The 16,657-nt window shown below is 37.3% G+C and overlaps 2 protein-coding genes across 4 annotated transcripts in view; one reads left to right on the top strand and one right to left on the bottom strand.

The window, feature by feature from the left end:
• immp2l (inner mitochondrial membrane peptidase subunit 2) overlaps positions 1-16,657 on the bottom strand; it is a 104,723-nt gene that overhangs the window by 18,602 nt on the left and 69,464 nt on the right. The window lies entirely within an intron of this gene.
• lrrn3a (leucine rich repeat neuronal 3a) lies at positions 1,143-12,710 on the top strand. The gene is made up of 2 exons (XM_051884248.1): positions 1,143-1,464; positions 9,827-12,710. Exon 2 carries the CDS (start codon positions 10,183-10,185, stop codon positions 12,256-12,258), a length of 2,076 nt encoding a protein of 691 aa, XP_051740208.1. The 5' UTR covers positions 1,143-1,464; positions 9,827-10,182; the 3' UTR covers positions 12,259-12,710.

The following is a 16,657-nucleotide window of genomic DNA, read 5'->3' as shown; positions in this document are numbered from 1 at the left end:
TCATTCATCTTCTGAACACAAATTAAGATATTTTTGATAAAATCCGATGGCTCAGTGAGGCCTGCATTGACAGCAAGATAATTAACACTTTCAGATGCCCAAAAAGCTACTGAAGACATATTTAAAACAGTTCATGTGACTACAGTGGTTCAACTTTAATGTTATGAAGTGACGAGAATACTTTTTGTGCACCAACAAAAAACAAAATAATGACTTTATTAAAAAATATCTAGTGATGGGCGATTTCAAAACACTGCTTCATGAAGCTTCGAAGCTTTACGAATCTTTTGTTTCGAATCAGTGGTTCGGAGCGCGTATCAAACTGCGAAAATATTGCAGTGAACAAGGCTTTGTTACGTCATAAGCGTTTCGAAATTTCAATGGTTCACCACTGGGGGGCGTGACTTTGGCAGTTCGATACATGCTCCGAACCATTGATTTGAAACAAAAGATTCGTAAAGCTTCGAAGCTTCATGAAGCAGTGTTTTGAAATCACCCATCACTAGATATTTTTGAATAAAGTCATTATTTTTTTTTTTTTTTTGGTGCACAGAAAGTATTCTCTTCACTTCATAACATTAAGGTTGAACCACTGTAGTCACATGAACTGTTTTAAATATGTCTTTAGTAGCTTTCTGGGCATCTCAAAGTGTTAATTATCTTGCTGGCAATGGAGGCCTCTCTGAGCCATCAGATTTTATCAAAAATATTTTCATTTGTGTTCCAAAGATGAATGAAGGTCTTACGGGTGTGGAACGACATGAGGGTGAGTAATTAATGACAGAATTTTCATTTTTGGGTAAACTAACCCTTTAAATGGTGGTTCAACAGCAGGGAAACAATGCTAAATGCATATATATGTAAAATCTGGGCAAAACCGCCTGAGAACCATTAGTCTACACTACAGCATTTGAATTGAATATTCAAATAGCGCATCTTTATCAGAGACGTAGCCTCACGGGCAGAGCGCAGCGACAAATAGAGATTAAGTTGACAAGGCAAAGATAGAGAGAAAGTGGGAGTATGAAAATATTATTAAAATGGAGCGACGTAGTAGGCCCGCCCCCTTCTAGCTCATATATGTATGAGGGAGCCCTCACCTGACTGACAGCTCGGCTTGACCAATCAGCTTGCACCAAACGCGCGAACGACAGGCAGAAATTTGCCTGTCCCCGGGGAGACTGGGTGGAGGGTGCGCGCACGAGCATGTGTGTATCATTAGGAGCGCGGCACAGAGAGCTGGATGGATACGCGCTTCTCCGGTCCTCAGTCAGCGGTGTGCTCAGCATCTTTTCCAGTAAAGCCGTATGGAGAGAGACTCCACATCTCTCACACACTCAAATAAAGCTAACATTCACTTGGACCTAAAACACGATAATAACCCCACAAGTCTGGAGCTCGAGCCCGCGATTGAGAGGAAAGGAATACATTATGCGTCTGAAACAAGGAATCTCATTCTCTCCGGTAAGCGCGACTCTCTCACGCTCTCATGACTCATGTGCATCCTGTGATGGGGGTTTTTAATAGCGTGCCATTGCAGAGGTCTAAGCCTAACATACTGTATGCGCCCTCTGAATGTTTAAATAAGCACCAATGAGTATAAAAATCACTTCTAAATGTATTTTTTATCATCCGTTTCAAACGTTTTTGATTAAAAAAGCTCTGCGCATCCGCGTTAGAAATGTCGTAATCTCACGCAGAGACTCTACAGGTATCAAGGGGAGGAATAACTGAGAATGTGACCAAGAGAAAATTATTGATTTTTGGTACCGCAAGGGATTTTAGAAACCCATAAATTTGCCAGTGGGAGTAATATAAGTGACCACAATGTTTTCTGTAACCAATTTGAGAATATATATTAATATTATTATATAATTCTGAAGAAAAGCTTAGTAAAAGTTATCAGTATACTTGTATGATAAATGTTTCAAAATTGAGGATTCAGGCAGCAACTTTCAGTCAAACTTGCACATACTCACCTGGATGTTACCTAAACATTACCTTAACATTAAAGCAAATCTTTAGAATTATTTCTGGACAATTAGCTTTGTTTATGCACAGTCAACCCTCATAAAATGGTCTCATACTGTACATCTTGCTGTATCACTCTGTGTAAAATTTGTGACTATCACATCAAGCTTTACAGTGAAAAGTAACAAAAATATGTTAAGCTACAGCTTGTATAGCACCTCACTTTAACAGAGTGGAAAGACGTCATTTCGTTCTGCTGTAAAGAAGACATACTGTTTAACCCTGCAGCCTAAAATAGAACAAAACATCTACAAACTGAGCGTAAGGTTGTGATGCAGCAATATAAAACAAACCGGCTATGAACTTCAGTTTACTTTAGCATAGTTATAGGACATTCAGGGATCTTATAGTAGTGGTTAAAAGTTTGTGTTTTTGGTTTGGAATCAAAATGCAATAATACAGGTTAAAAAGGGACATGGAAGAAGCCGAAAAGGGACATATAGTCTAAGCACCTCTGATTTATGGCATATGCCCGTGCCTCATGTGTATGAACAAAGTGTAGATGGGAGCAAAGAGATGAGAGAGAGAGAGAAATCAATAGGGACAATAGAAGAAAAAATGCTAACATGTCTTGAGACAGGGCTGAAGAATATGCGACAGAAATAGCTGATATATCTATAGGGATTCTGTCAGCAGTGCTGAGGCATAATTAATTGCTGTCATGCGGTGTGTTCGCCGGCAGTGTGGAGCAGGTGAGAGATGTAGGACTATATAACACGCACACACACACACACACACACACACATGCGCGCGCGTGCGCGCGCGCACACACACACACACACTCTCTGTCGGTGCCTGTGTCAGCGTAGTATCTTAGCTAATTATACTTCACACCAGGCATTTGAAGTGACACCATGTAGTGTTATAGGAAGCAATACTGATATATTACAGCATGCTGGGGAAAAAACACTCACGTAGCTCATAAAATAAACTTGGTTACCTTGTTGTATAGTATGTGAACAGAATAGAATCAAAGAATAGAATATAATAGAGCAAACAATGGAATAGAATGAAACAAACAGGATAGAATGGAACAGAATAGTGCAGAACAAAATAGAATTGAATAGAATTGAAAACACATAACAGGAAAAAAGCAGAAGAAATAAACAGAAAATAAAATAGAAAACTAATGAATAAACAAAATGAAATAGAGGAGCAGAGGAGAATAGAATATATTAAAAACAGAAGAAATAGAACAGAATAAAAGAGAAAAAGCAAAACAGAGTAGAACGGAGCACAGCAGAACAGAACGGAACATAAATTAGAACTGAATAGAACAGAATTTAGAACAGTACAGAATAGAAAACACAATATAATTGAATAATCAGAATAAAACAGAATTAAACATAGCAGAACAGAATGGAACGAATTAGAAAAGAGTAGAAAAGAATTTTAGGACTGAGTAGAGTAGAATAGAATAGTATAGAACAGAATAGATAGAACAGAATTGAATACCACAGATCAGAAAAAAACAACGAATACAAGAGAGAAATTAAAATAGAACAATAGAATACAGCAGAAATAAACTGAATAGAATAATGCAGAATGAAATAGAAGAGAATACAATAAATTAAAAGAATCTATAATAGCTACTCTATTTTGTTCTAATTCTTTTAATTTATTGTATTCAGAATATATTAAAAAAAGAAGAATAAACTAGAATGGGATGAAAGAAAAAAAGGTAGAACAGAGTAGAATTGAACAGCAGAACAAAATATAATAGAGCAGAAAATAGAACAGTATAGAATATAAAACACTAGAATTGATGAATAAAACAATAAAATACAACTCAACAGAACAAAATTGAACAGCATTTAGTAAATTAGTAAAAGAGCACAAAAGAATAACAGAATTGAGTAGAATAAAATATAATAGATAGAACAGAATGGAATAAAACAAAACAAAACAACAGAATTGATTAACAGATCAGAAAAAAACAATGAATACAACAGATACATTAAAATAAAACAATAGAATAATGCAGAAGGAAACGGAAGATAATATTAGTAATCAGAACAAAATAGAGTAAACCGAATATATTTAAACAGAATGAACTAGAACAGAATGGGATAATATATATAAAAAATGTAAAAGAGCAGACACTATAGAATTGATAACAGAACACAATAAAACTGAATAAAATACAACTCAACAGAACAGAATTGAACATAGCAGAACAGAATAGATCAAATTAGAAAAGAACACAAAAGAATAATAGAATTGAGTAGAGTAGAATAGAATAGTACAGAATAGAATAAAACTCTTTTAACCAGCAGATATATTCACAGTGTGATAACTAGTTGTACAGTACGTAGTGTAATACTGGACAAGTCAACTTACAGAGATTGTTAACTAAAAGCAAAAGAAAATTTCGATAGATCAGCTACAGAATTCTGTAAATGAATTAAACCCAAAGTGGAAGGTGAGATGAAAAAACAGCTAAACGTTTCCTCTTTGTTCCAACAGCTAATATTTCTGTTATTGGACAAGTAACCATACAGGTGGACTCAATTGGTCAAGGGCTAAACGTATAGCCCATTAACTTCACCGTCACTAGAGTCTGCCGTTGCTGTGTTTTTAAGTATTCAGCTCGCCGCACACGTTTTTCACTCTTGCTTTCACTCACTGTGTGGTATGAAACAAAACCTGAGCAGCCCCCTCAGATCCACTCCACTCCCTAAACACAAACCAGAGGGGAAGGCGTTTCGCAGTCTGCGTTATGCCATCGTAATGTGACAAGGTGTCACCTCCAATTCGTGATGTCTCCCCGCACACGCTTCACTAGGAGTGCGCTGCTCTACTGCCGAAGTACGGCGAGATTTCTATTCATTCCAGCCTTGTGAATAAAACATAGCGCAGCAGGACCACTTTATGTGGTGTCTGTTGCATTAGACGAGAGGATGGAAAGCCAGGAGAGAGTATGTGTGTCTATGTGTGTTAGTTTCATGAGTACTTTCTCTAAAGGAGGCGAATCATAAATATTTAAGGTAAAGTGGTTGGACTTTTGACTCTAGGAAAGGACCGGTTGTCAACAAAAATGTGATTCATGCATATAGACAGAGGAACTGCTGTTGGACTTGTTCGGACAAAACACACTACAAACTTTCAATAAAAAAAAAAAAAACACTCTTAGAAAAAAAACTGAGTACTAAACACAAACAACTTCTTTAGCCAGTTCCCCTCAGCCAATCGAAACATACTTCATATTTAAAATATGGCGGGATTTTGACAGATTTCATTGTGGGAAGGGCAAGCCAGTATGTATCACTCCACTTGTCTGTGTTTGTTTGGTAATTCCAACATTACATCCAGCTTTGGCTTCTTTTGTAAACGTTTTAGGGTACGTTTACACGACAATGATGTACTAAACGTTTTTCCTTTTGCGATTTTCGCGTACAGACGACAACATTGTCAAAACGATTCCAGTTCACACGGATCCGCGAAAACGACTAAAAATGCTGTATTATTCATGCCAGGCCAGTAGGTGGCGATGTATCTTTGAACAATACACGCCTATAGACTGAACACGTAATACGCATGTGCATAATATCACCGTTTTCACAAATTTGCGGTTTTGTATTTTACAGTACGCGGAGACCATAACGGTATTGTTTTTAAAAAACTTGCACTTTGAAACCTTTTTCAAAAGTTTGCATTTTCAGGTCCCCAAAATCTATATAATTGGACTGCCAAAACGCATAAATAGTTTTCCGTTTTAGTGTGTCGTGTAAACGCCCCCCTTAGTTAGCAGTGCACAAATTAGCTGCCCATTTGTTTATGTCATTTGTTCTAGTAACTTCATGCTTGTTAACTATTATTGTTAACTAAAACAAAAAATCTAAAACTATTAAAAAATAGTAAAAAAAAACAAAAACAAAAAAAAACAACAACAAATATATATTAGATAAAAAATCTTAGAAATATTACCTTTGTAACTAACTGAAATAAGTGTAAGTACTAAAAGTACTAAAACTTACTAAATTATGGCTAAATAGAAGTATTTAAAAATGCCAAAAGCACATAACAAAATTACTAAAACTTAAACTAAAATTAAAAAAATTAAAGCTGATTCAATATATTAATAAATACTATAATAGTACAAAAATAATACTATAATAAAACTGTAGAAATGTTGAATTTCACAAGCAAGAGTTTTCTACTGAATATGATACATTTTTAAATAGTTCAATAAACAAGTCAAGTAATGCAGGCACACATGGTATCCACAAAAAGTGCTAGATAAAGTAAATAATAATATAATAATAAGTTTAAAATACATACAGAATATATACAGTCAAACCAAAATTTATTCAGAAACCTTGAACATCTAAAAAAAAAATGGTAATAAAATATGACAAGATCTCAGAGTTAAACTGTGTCAGGTAAAATTAATCTTAAGATAACACTTAAGCAAAACATGGTCAGGTCAAAGTGTCTGAATAATTTTTGGTCCCAAATTTTTATCAATTTTACTGGTAGTCCACTGTATGAAGAATTTTTGGGTATAATATGTTACAGTTTACTTTATTTTGCTATCCTCACTTGCATAAATTAACTATAGTGTCCTGCACCCACTAGCAAAAATATATCAAAAATATCAAAAATGTCTGAATAATTTTTGGTTTGACTGTATATATATATATATATATATATATATATATATTTAAATAATACACTTATAAAAATAAATCTTAAAATACTTTAATATAAAATAACTAAGTTAAAATTTGACATTAATACGAATTCATTCTGCTTTCTAAAATCATCTTTTTTAATCAGTTATTTTATTCTACTGAAAGTAGTTCATAGTTTACGTTTACTTTCAGGATTATACATCTTACATGTACTACTCTAATGGTGGGTTGAAAAAGAACACTGTGTCAACTTAATAAAAAGTAAATATTTCCCAGATAATAAATATTTTATACACATTTATTTTTGATTAAGATAACACCACATGTCAAATACGATATGAGGACCAGCAATAACTGTTGTGTAAACCACAATTAATCGCATATCATATTAGCATTTAATTTACATTATATACATCTTGCAAGATACTGTGTGCATACTTAAAGCATGTGTTGACCAATGATGCAAGTATACTGGACAGAAATAGTCTGCCCCTTTGACCCTTTCCAGCATTCAGCTATAGAAGCACTCTCTACTATTTCAAATCCCTATTTCACATAATGAAGTGAACACAACACTCCTGAACTGCAGCTGAGGGCTCTCTTAGTTAAGAAGGACACATACATGAACAAATAAAATTAGCATGTGAGGGCATCTTCATAGCAAAGCACTTAACAGTAAATAGACAGAAATGGGAGAGATGGAGAGAGCAACCGAGACGTGTGTCCTTGTGTGTGTGTGTATCATGACTTGTTCACACTTACGTTGAGCTCGGTGCATCCATGCTGCACTTGTCATAGCAACAAAGTGTCATGTAATGCACGTTCTCTACAGATAATGGCAGTTTATTATCCATTAAATAATTCAGCTATTTTAGAAAAATAACTGTTGGGTAAGCTGCTTTAAATCACGAGACATAAATTTGGCCAGTTAAAGTCAAAGTCATATATTTATGACTTCATATAAATTTAATTATGAAATATGCAGAAACTTGAACCGAGTCATTTCTTTTTGATCTGTTCTTTAATGAACCGATTCATTGAAACAAATCAGACTTTCCAACACTGTATAAATAAAAGAAAGGAAGATTCTAGTAGAGACTGGAAAGATGTGCGCAATACAATGTGTACAATGTTTTTTTTTTTCTATACTTTTTTTTGTTAGTCTCTCCTCAACATGGGAAAACACCACCTAATTCTCGTACATCAGACAGTAAGCAGCTTCTGAAACAAGTTTACAACCTCATAATTTGTATGGTCGTTAGGATGAATGGTGATCTTTGCACAATCCTGGCAAAAAGCGGAATACAGGACCAAACAGATGGCTATGCAAGGAGAAAGGATGAAAAAAAATGCTCCCACCTGCTTGTGTTGACTCACTGCCATAGTCGGACTAACATAAGCACACTGTCCTACAGGGGTTCTTTTGCAAACCTGCTCCTATAGTGATACTGACAGCTTCATCTACCACAGCCAGGCGGCTTTGTGCTTTCTGTCCTCAAGGTTGCAAACCAATCATAATTTCAAGGTATGGAGTAAGATCTAGCAAATATACACTGAGGTTTTCTGTGTAAGCACCGAATTTGTGTATTTATATTAGCTGTCAATCAATATTATTGGACATAAACCTTATCACAAAACACAGTCCACAGCAATCCATTTATGTAATCGAGTTATCAGTCTATCCAAGAGTGCTACATTTTTAAGACGCCCAATCAATTTGATAAAATATCATTTATATTAAATGCAATTGAATAACTATGGAAGCTTGTTTCCACCATGGAACAACAACAACAAAAAGAATAATTGTTTACATCTCGCAATTCTGAGAAAAAATATTTCTCAGAATTGTGTGATATAAAGTCACAATTGCGAGTTATAAAGTCAGAACTGCGTGATATAAAGTCGCAATTGCAAGTTAAAAATTCAGAATTGCGAGATACAAACAATTTGCGAGTTATAGTTAGAATTGTGATATAAAGTCACAATTGCGAATTATGAAGTCAGAATTGCGAGATATAAACAATTTGCGAGTTATTAAGTCAGAATTGCGTCATATAAAGTCGCAATTGCGTTATAAAGTCAGAATTGCGAGATACGCAATTGTGAGTTTATATCTCGCAATTCTGACTTTATAATTCGCAATTGCGAGTTTATATCACGCAATTCTGAGAAAAAAAGTCAGAATTGTGAGATAAAAAGTTGCAATTACCTTTTTTGTTTTTTATTCAGTGGCAGAAATAAGCTTCAATCTACAGACCACCACTGCTCATGCCACTGAAATTGCACAAACATGCACACAGAGCTGCTCAATGTTTAATAAATTTCAAATATAGTTTTACTCAACCATACAATAGGTACAAAGCAGTTCACAGGCACATTTTAAAACATCTTAATTAACTGACTTTGCCCACTGGCAGCTGCCACTGCGAGACAAAATACAGTGGTTATCACAGAGCCCTTTGGGATAGCACTTCATTGTGGAATAATTGCCCCTCTGTGCATTCAGCTGGCTTTAATGTCTATTTATGAGACAATAAAAATCAATGTTAGCAATGCCCTTAGTATACTTAGATAACAAGTTCGAAAGAAATGTACAACACAAATTAAATGTGTTATGTATGATAGGAATCACAGTTGTTAAATTGGCCTTCATATAAATGCAGTTAAAGCAAGTTATTATATATATAAAGCATCATAGCGTAGGAATGAAAGGATGTTACAACAGATTTAAGTGTCTGGCCTGTCAGTCGCCAAATAAACCACATTTTTTCACACATTATCTTACAAAATGACGACATTACATACTGATGCTCTTATACGCACAGCCCAAGCTGAGTAAAACACTTCTGTCTTAAGCTAATCAGTCAGAAATGTGGTGATCTATGCAAATTTTCTTAACACCTGCCCTCACGTACATAAAAGCCCCCTGGCATTTTAATATATTACGAGAAAATTCCCAGTGGTCACATGATATATGTAAGAAGGGTAGGCATATAGGTCAAACTAGCAATAATGTTTTAAATGATGGCACAAAAAAGCAATAATACATTCACTTACACGGCCTAAATATATCGTCATGCTCCTAAATGCCAATATGGCTCTTCTTGACGTTAATGTGACACAATATTCATTACCTCTCTCCTGTCTCTTATTTTCCTCAGATGGGAAGTGACGAGTGTGACTGATTGAACATAATAACGATGGCAGACAAGTGGTCAATCCTCCAGAGGAACTTCAGCTCACCCTGCATATTTCCACTTTTTCCAATTTTTCCATTCCCCTAAGGATAAGCTGACCTTCACATATACAGTCTGCATGACAAGCCAAAGCAGGGTAAATTAAAAGGTTGCAACTCTCCTCGAAGGACGACAACAGGCAAAGTCGCAGCTTTGGCAGACTTGCCATCAGCAGAAATACACCGTGTTGTCATAACAAATGATTCTGTATTTGTGAATTTAACGCCTCTAACACCAGACCCCACAAGGACCAATTACAAGCTGAAGAGAGTAGGACCAAAATGAAAGATTTGCTGTTTGCAGTTTGTTTGCTGGCAGGACTTGCGCTGACTAACTCAGTTCAGGACTCTGAAAGGAGGGCTGTGTGCCTCAAGCCGTGCAAATGTGAAGTCCGACCCTGGTTCTCTCCCTCGTCCATGTATAACGAGGCTCCGACTGTGGACTGTAATGATCTAGGACTTCTGTCTCTGCCGGGGAGGTTGCCCTTAGACACGCAAGTACTTCTATCACAGGCCAACAACATCGCGAAGATCAACAGTCCCTTGGACTATCTGGTAAACCTAACCGAGGTAGACCTATCTCGAAACAACATTTCCTCATTGAGTGATGTCTATCTAGGTCACCTTCCACAACTTCTGTCTTTGCACATAGAGGAGAACTGGCTAAGCAGTCTTCATGATAATTGCTTTGCACACTTCCCAAACTTACAGGAGCTCTATGTTAACCATAACCTACTCTCCTTGATCAGTGCAGAGGCTTTCCAAGGGCTTAACAAGCTCTTGAGGCTCCATCTTAATTCAAACCAGCTGAGGGCCATAAGAACAGAGTGGTTCCGGGATCTTTCCCAGCTAGAAATCTTGATGATAGGAGAGAATCCAATTGCCAGAATACAAGACATGAATTTCAAGCCCCTTATCAATCTCCGCAGTCTTGTGCTAACCAGAATGAACCTCACTGAAATCCCTGACAGTGCCCTGGTTGGCCTCGATAAGCTGGAAAGCGTGTCATTCTATGATAATATGTTTCCAAAAGTACCTCAAGCTGCTCTCAGACAAGTGCGGAACCTCAAGTTTCTGGACCTTAACAAGAATCCCATAGAGAGGATCAAAAGGGGTGACTTTGTGGACATGATCCATCTGAAAGAACTTGGTATTAACAGCATGCCAGAGTTAGTTTCGATCGACAGCTTTGCCATGCATAATCTACCAGAGCTGACCAAAATCGAAGCCACGAACAACCCCCGACTTTCCTACATCCATCCAAATGCATTCTCCAAACTCCCGAGGATAGAGTCCTTGATGCTGAATAGCAATGCGCTCCGGGCCCTTCATCACGTCACGGTGGAATCCTTGCCTAACCTTCAGGAGGTGAGCATGCACACCAACCCCATTTACTGTGACTGTGTCATCCGCTGGATCAATATGAACAAAACCAAGGTCCGCTTCATGGAACCGGATGCCCTCTTATGCGCAGGGCCCTCAGAGTTTGAAGGTCGTCTTGTCAGGCATGTTCACTTCCGTGAAATGGCAGATATCTGCCTGCCGATAATTTCCCCAGAAAGCCTTCCCGATCAGGTTAACGTGGGTAGCGGGCATTCTGTGTCTTTGCACTGCAGGGCGTTTGCCGATCCTGAACCAGAGATCTACTGGGTCACACCTTCAGGAGAGAAGATCTCGCCTCAGATGGTTTCCAAGAAGTATCACCTGCATCCTGAGGGAACGTTTGACATTTATGGAATCACAGAGAATGAAGCTGGGCAGTACACCTGCGTGGCCCACAACCTCATAGGTGCTGATATGAGATCCGTCTCCGTAGTTGTAAACGGGTACTTTCCACTGCCGGCAAATGAATCCCTGCACATCCAAGTCAAAGGGACTGAGCCACATTCGGTGAGGATTTCTTGGGTGCCACCCAAGGGCAGTCTTGTGTCGAATATTAAGTGGTCAACCACATCCCAGCACCGCTCCTTGCAGTTCACTGCACACGTGTTGTCTGATGTAAAAACATTCAACCTCACACACTTGCACCCACTGACGCAGTACGAGGTGTGTGTGGAAATTACGGACCTGCAAAGCAGACATTTGAAAAACTGCATTAATGTCAGCACCACTGAGGTTTTAATAGGAAAAACAGATGTTGGTATCGATGACGGACTGATAATCAGCATCACCGCGCTGCTCCTGATAGTGTCTGCAGTGGCCTGTTCGTTCATTTGCATGTTGCAGAGGAGTGATCACTTTTACAGGAAATTACGAAATCAGCAGTCTGAGATATTACCTTCACACATTAAACCAATCTGGGGGTCAAGGGCTAAAGCCAATGATCCAGAAACAGACTTGACAAAAAACTCAATTTGAGATAAGAGCAATGGTTTGGGATGCACTGGACTGTGTGTCTAATATCGCTCTCAATCTGATACAGACTCACACCACTGGATCATTATTAAATGGATTTCAGTGTGGTTTGTGGTTCAAGACATTTCTTGCTAAATCTGACATTGATTACCAAAAAGCCACTAATTGTTTAAATGTCACACTACACAGGGGAGCATGAAGAGAAATACTCTTTCATGCAGGATCAAAGAACAGCACATGAAAGGTTGGGCCTGACTGTTTACACAGAGTGTAAAGCCTCAGTGGCCAAGTCTTTTTATTGTGGGCTTGTAGCAACACTACTTGTGCTGTATCATTGGTAAAATAAACAATGTCAAGTTTATGATGGACTACGCTTTGTAGAATAGATCATAAGAGTACACATGTACAACATTTTGTGATAAAATACATTTATACAGAAAATGACAACTTGTTTTCATTGCATATGTTTTACTCTTTAAAAATGCCTTCATTTGGCTAATTACAATGTCAATTGAGAAGACAGACAGAAGAAAATCCAGTCATTTCAATAGGATTCCATGCAAAAAGGAATTTCGCATGAGGGCGAAAGATTTCCCCATGCAAGATTTGCTGCGTTGATCAACAGAAAGCTGGTTGGTTTGAAAGTGACTCCTGTGAGCTGTGCTTCAAACATTGCTATTGACAATAGACGATGGACCTTTTTTGCGCACAAAATTTCACAGAAATTTTGCTAATGTACAGGACAGTCAATTAACTGGGAATAACTTATCACAAATTAATAGTCATAGAGTGTACAGATTTTATATTAGATATATATTCCTCCTGGTCCACATGGACTTAAACTTGGTGCTCGCCTGTGTGTAATTAAACACGTTAAGCCCGAAACACGCCAAGCCGACGGTTGGCCGTCGGGCAGTTTTTGTTCATCGGCTGACTAAGTTTTCTCAGTGTGTTCCGCACCGTCGGCTGAAGTTGGTCCTTGTCGGCTTTTTTTCAGCCAATTCGACATGTTGCATCGGCATCGGAGCTCGTCGGTCAGTCGGGCCATCTGATCATTCTGATTGGCTGTTCAGCTACTGCCACCTGCTGGTACGGAAAGGCATTTCTTCTTACACAGGCGCAGAACGGACGTGCTACTTGGCCGTCGGGTGTCGAGCGTCGGTTTGGTGCCTCAGGGCAACTTTGCTGCCGACGTGAGCCAACCCCGCAGTCTGCTTTCATCGCCACTAGTTCGTCGGCGCTGGCTTGGTGTGTTCCGGGCTTTAAGCGAGACTGATGCAGAGGCAATTGTCATTACATTTTGCGTCTTTGCATCAGACAGACGACTTGTCGTGGCAGTTTTAATTTTGCTCTGGAGGCTGAACCCACACTCTGCTGCCACACTGGGGCGCACCCGCCACCAACTGGACAGGGGTGGGAATTACAGTTAAAAGTTACTCAGTGTAATCTGTCAAAATGATGGACGACTTTCAGATTTTTCTACAAAAATTCAGTCAATGAAAGAAAATTTTCGGTTAATGCGACCTCTTATATACGTGGCCTCTTATATATATATATATATATATATATATATATATAAACACAAAACAGAGGCTGCCCAAAAAATTGCATGTGCTTGGGGAGGTGAAATATGAGAAAAAAAGTGGAAAATGAAGAGGTGGAGTTTTTCTGTGTGTGGGTGGGGTTTTGGGGGAAAAAAAATTCGACAAAACTCATTGACTTTAAGTCACATTATCTTCTCTTTCATTAAAAATCCAATAGGAATCCCAAGACTAAACTCCCACAGGTGATGAATTGCCGTCACAGAACGAATGATGTGGGGGATTTATTAGACTTGCATGGTCATATATCACAGGGGGTTTTAGCACCCAACACAGAGTTGGGCCATTTGTCACCTACACAGGAGCTAAATTATGCGGCATTATAGCGGTAGGTACCGAATAGGTCAGCAGGAATGTGCTGCATCTGGTCTCTCTATTTCACTGTCAGCCTGGTGAGACATGGTGAACATTATGGACACAGCAACACTTGCAGTTCACACTGAGAGGGCAAGCAATGAGTCAAAAAAACAAAAGAAAAAAGTGGTGAACTTGTGATCTCATGTGGCAGTGTTGGCATGTGCCATAATATTTCTTTGACATGTTGAATACATTAATTATTAAAACCAAAATACCAAATATTAAGACATTTGAACTAGTATTAAAAATATTTAAAATAATTTAAGTAAATATTACGACTTTTTTAGATCTTATAAATTATGTATCAAACGTCAAACTACAGAACTACAAAAAAAAAAAAAAAAAACACATGAACAATTCCAAAATTTTAAATAGAAAAAATATTAAAATATTTTAACTATAATTAGGAATAATTAAATATTTTAAGAATATATTAAAACTTTCATATTGTGCTTCACATTATGCGTCAAAAAACACTAACAAAACAGCAATATTAAATAGTAAAAAATTACATCAAAATATTTGAACTGTATTTTAAAATATTGAAATATTTTAAGAAAATATTAAAACAGTTTCAGTCCGTACACATCATGTGTGTCAAACTCCCCAAAAAAAAGACTAGCAATTAAAAAAAAAAAAAAAAATGCATTACAACTAGTTTACTGGGTAAGTTAAGTACAGCGGATCTGATTACCCATCATTTAAATAAACATAATTTACATAATTCACATCTACATAACTTTCTTGACATAAAAATGACATTTCAAGATAAAGCTGTGTTCCATTTAAAGTGGGATATATAGGATCTTACTGACTATAAAGGCATTCTATAGCTCAATGTTTGGAAGATGGTGTAAAATTATCAGTAAAAAGTTACAGTGTACATCTGTATCATGTAAGAACTTGAGACTCATTTAATCAACCATAACTTTCATCTAGAACAAGGGCACTATAGACTAGCATTTGCCCCATCAAGAAAATCTATTCACACTCCATTAATTTACAACCATAACGTCGCAATTAATATAAGGTATGACACGTTGTGTATGTACAGGAAGACGAATTACCTCTTAATTAAGTGATGTGCTCAGCAACTGAGAAAATTAGCAAATGGGATAGTTCTTCAGGAACATTAGTTCAATTAATCTTGATTATCTCACCTATCCCAGCATTTATGTCCTTCTTTCCATATGGTCACGCCGTGATCATGCGACTGAAAATAACTTTATTAATTGGCTAATACGGTGAACTTGATACATCAATTTCAAGCTCCACCTGGTTTGATTACTATACATCTCCATTACAAGGCTTTTGTTATGGGTTTGTGCCATAGCATCAAGCCAACACTGACACTGAAAGACACTGAAAGTTAAAGGGAGATCCAAATCATCCAGTTCAAAATGAGCATTCTGTCATCATTTACTCACCCTGGTGTCCTTCCAAACCTTTATGACTCTAAACAACTGATTCGAATCAAAAGATTCGTTAAGCTTCAAAGCAGTGTTTTGAAATCGGCCATCACTAGATATTGTTAAAAAGTCATTATTTTGTTTTTTTGGCGCACAAAGTATTCTTGTCGCTTTATAATATTAAGGAAAAACCACTGTACTCACATGAACTGTTTTAAATATGTTTTGAGTACCTTTCTGGACCTTGAGAGGTTCGGTGACATTGCTGGCAATAGAGGCCTCACTGAGCCATCGATGAACATTTGATTTCATCAAAAATATCTTAATTTGTGTTCTGAAGATGAACGAAGGTCTTATGGGTGTGGAACGACATGACGGTGAGTAATAAATTACATTATTTTAATTTTTAGGTGAACTAACCCTTTAATATATATGTGATTATTTGATAAATCAGCATATGTAATTAATTGGATAAAAAAATAAACAAGTCATAAACATCAACCTTTGCCTTAGACTGTAAAAGATTTTAATGAGGAAAGATATGAAGACATGACTGTGCCTCTTGGCAGGACTGAAACACTGTGCTTAGCGCTCCACTTTGATGGCACATTTTGTAATGAATAATTTACCTGGTTCTAATGACCCTGTAAGCCGGGCCGTTCAAGCAGCGCCATCGTTCTGAACGAGGTGATTACAGCAGTGAGCCAATGTGAGACGCCAAGATTAGAGAAAAAAAATGAGCACAGTTCAGGGGGAGGTTAGTGAGAGCCTAGCGGCAAACATCTACCTTATTAGTATTCAACCAAGCTAACAAGTTTTTTCGGCATTGGCACTAAACAGGTGTTTCATCTTTGTTCAATGACAATTTAAACACCTTTTAATATAAAAACTGAATTAAACCACAGATGACTGTATTATATAGCATGGATGTGATCGCATCTGTGCAAAGATGGCTATGAAATGAAAGAGACGGGCATGTCTGGACAGAGACATCTGCAACAACACTACAGTAACACATTAAAACACAATCAGTTC

This window comes from Ctenopharyngodon idella, chromosome 24 (genome assembly GCF_019924925.1).
Source record: "Ctenopharyngodon idella isolate HZGC_01 chromosome 24, HZGC01, whole genome shotgun sequence".
NCBI classification, from domain to species: domain Eukaryota; kingdom Metazoa; phylum Chordata; class Actinopteri; order Cypriniformes; family Xenocyprididae; genus Ctenopharyngodon; species Ctenopharyngodon idella.
This window is presented reverse-complemented; position numbering and strand designations above follow the sequence as displayed.

Excerpts from the sequence above, each read along its gene's own strand:
- lrrn3a (XM_051884248.1), top strand. The coding sequence starts at position 10,183 with ATGAAAGATTTGCTGTTTGCAGTTTGTTTGCTGGCAGGACTTGCGCTG.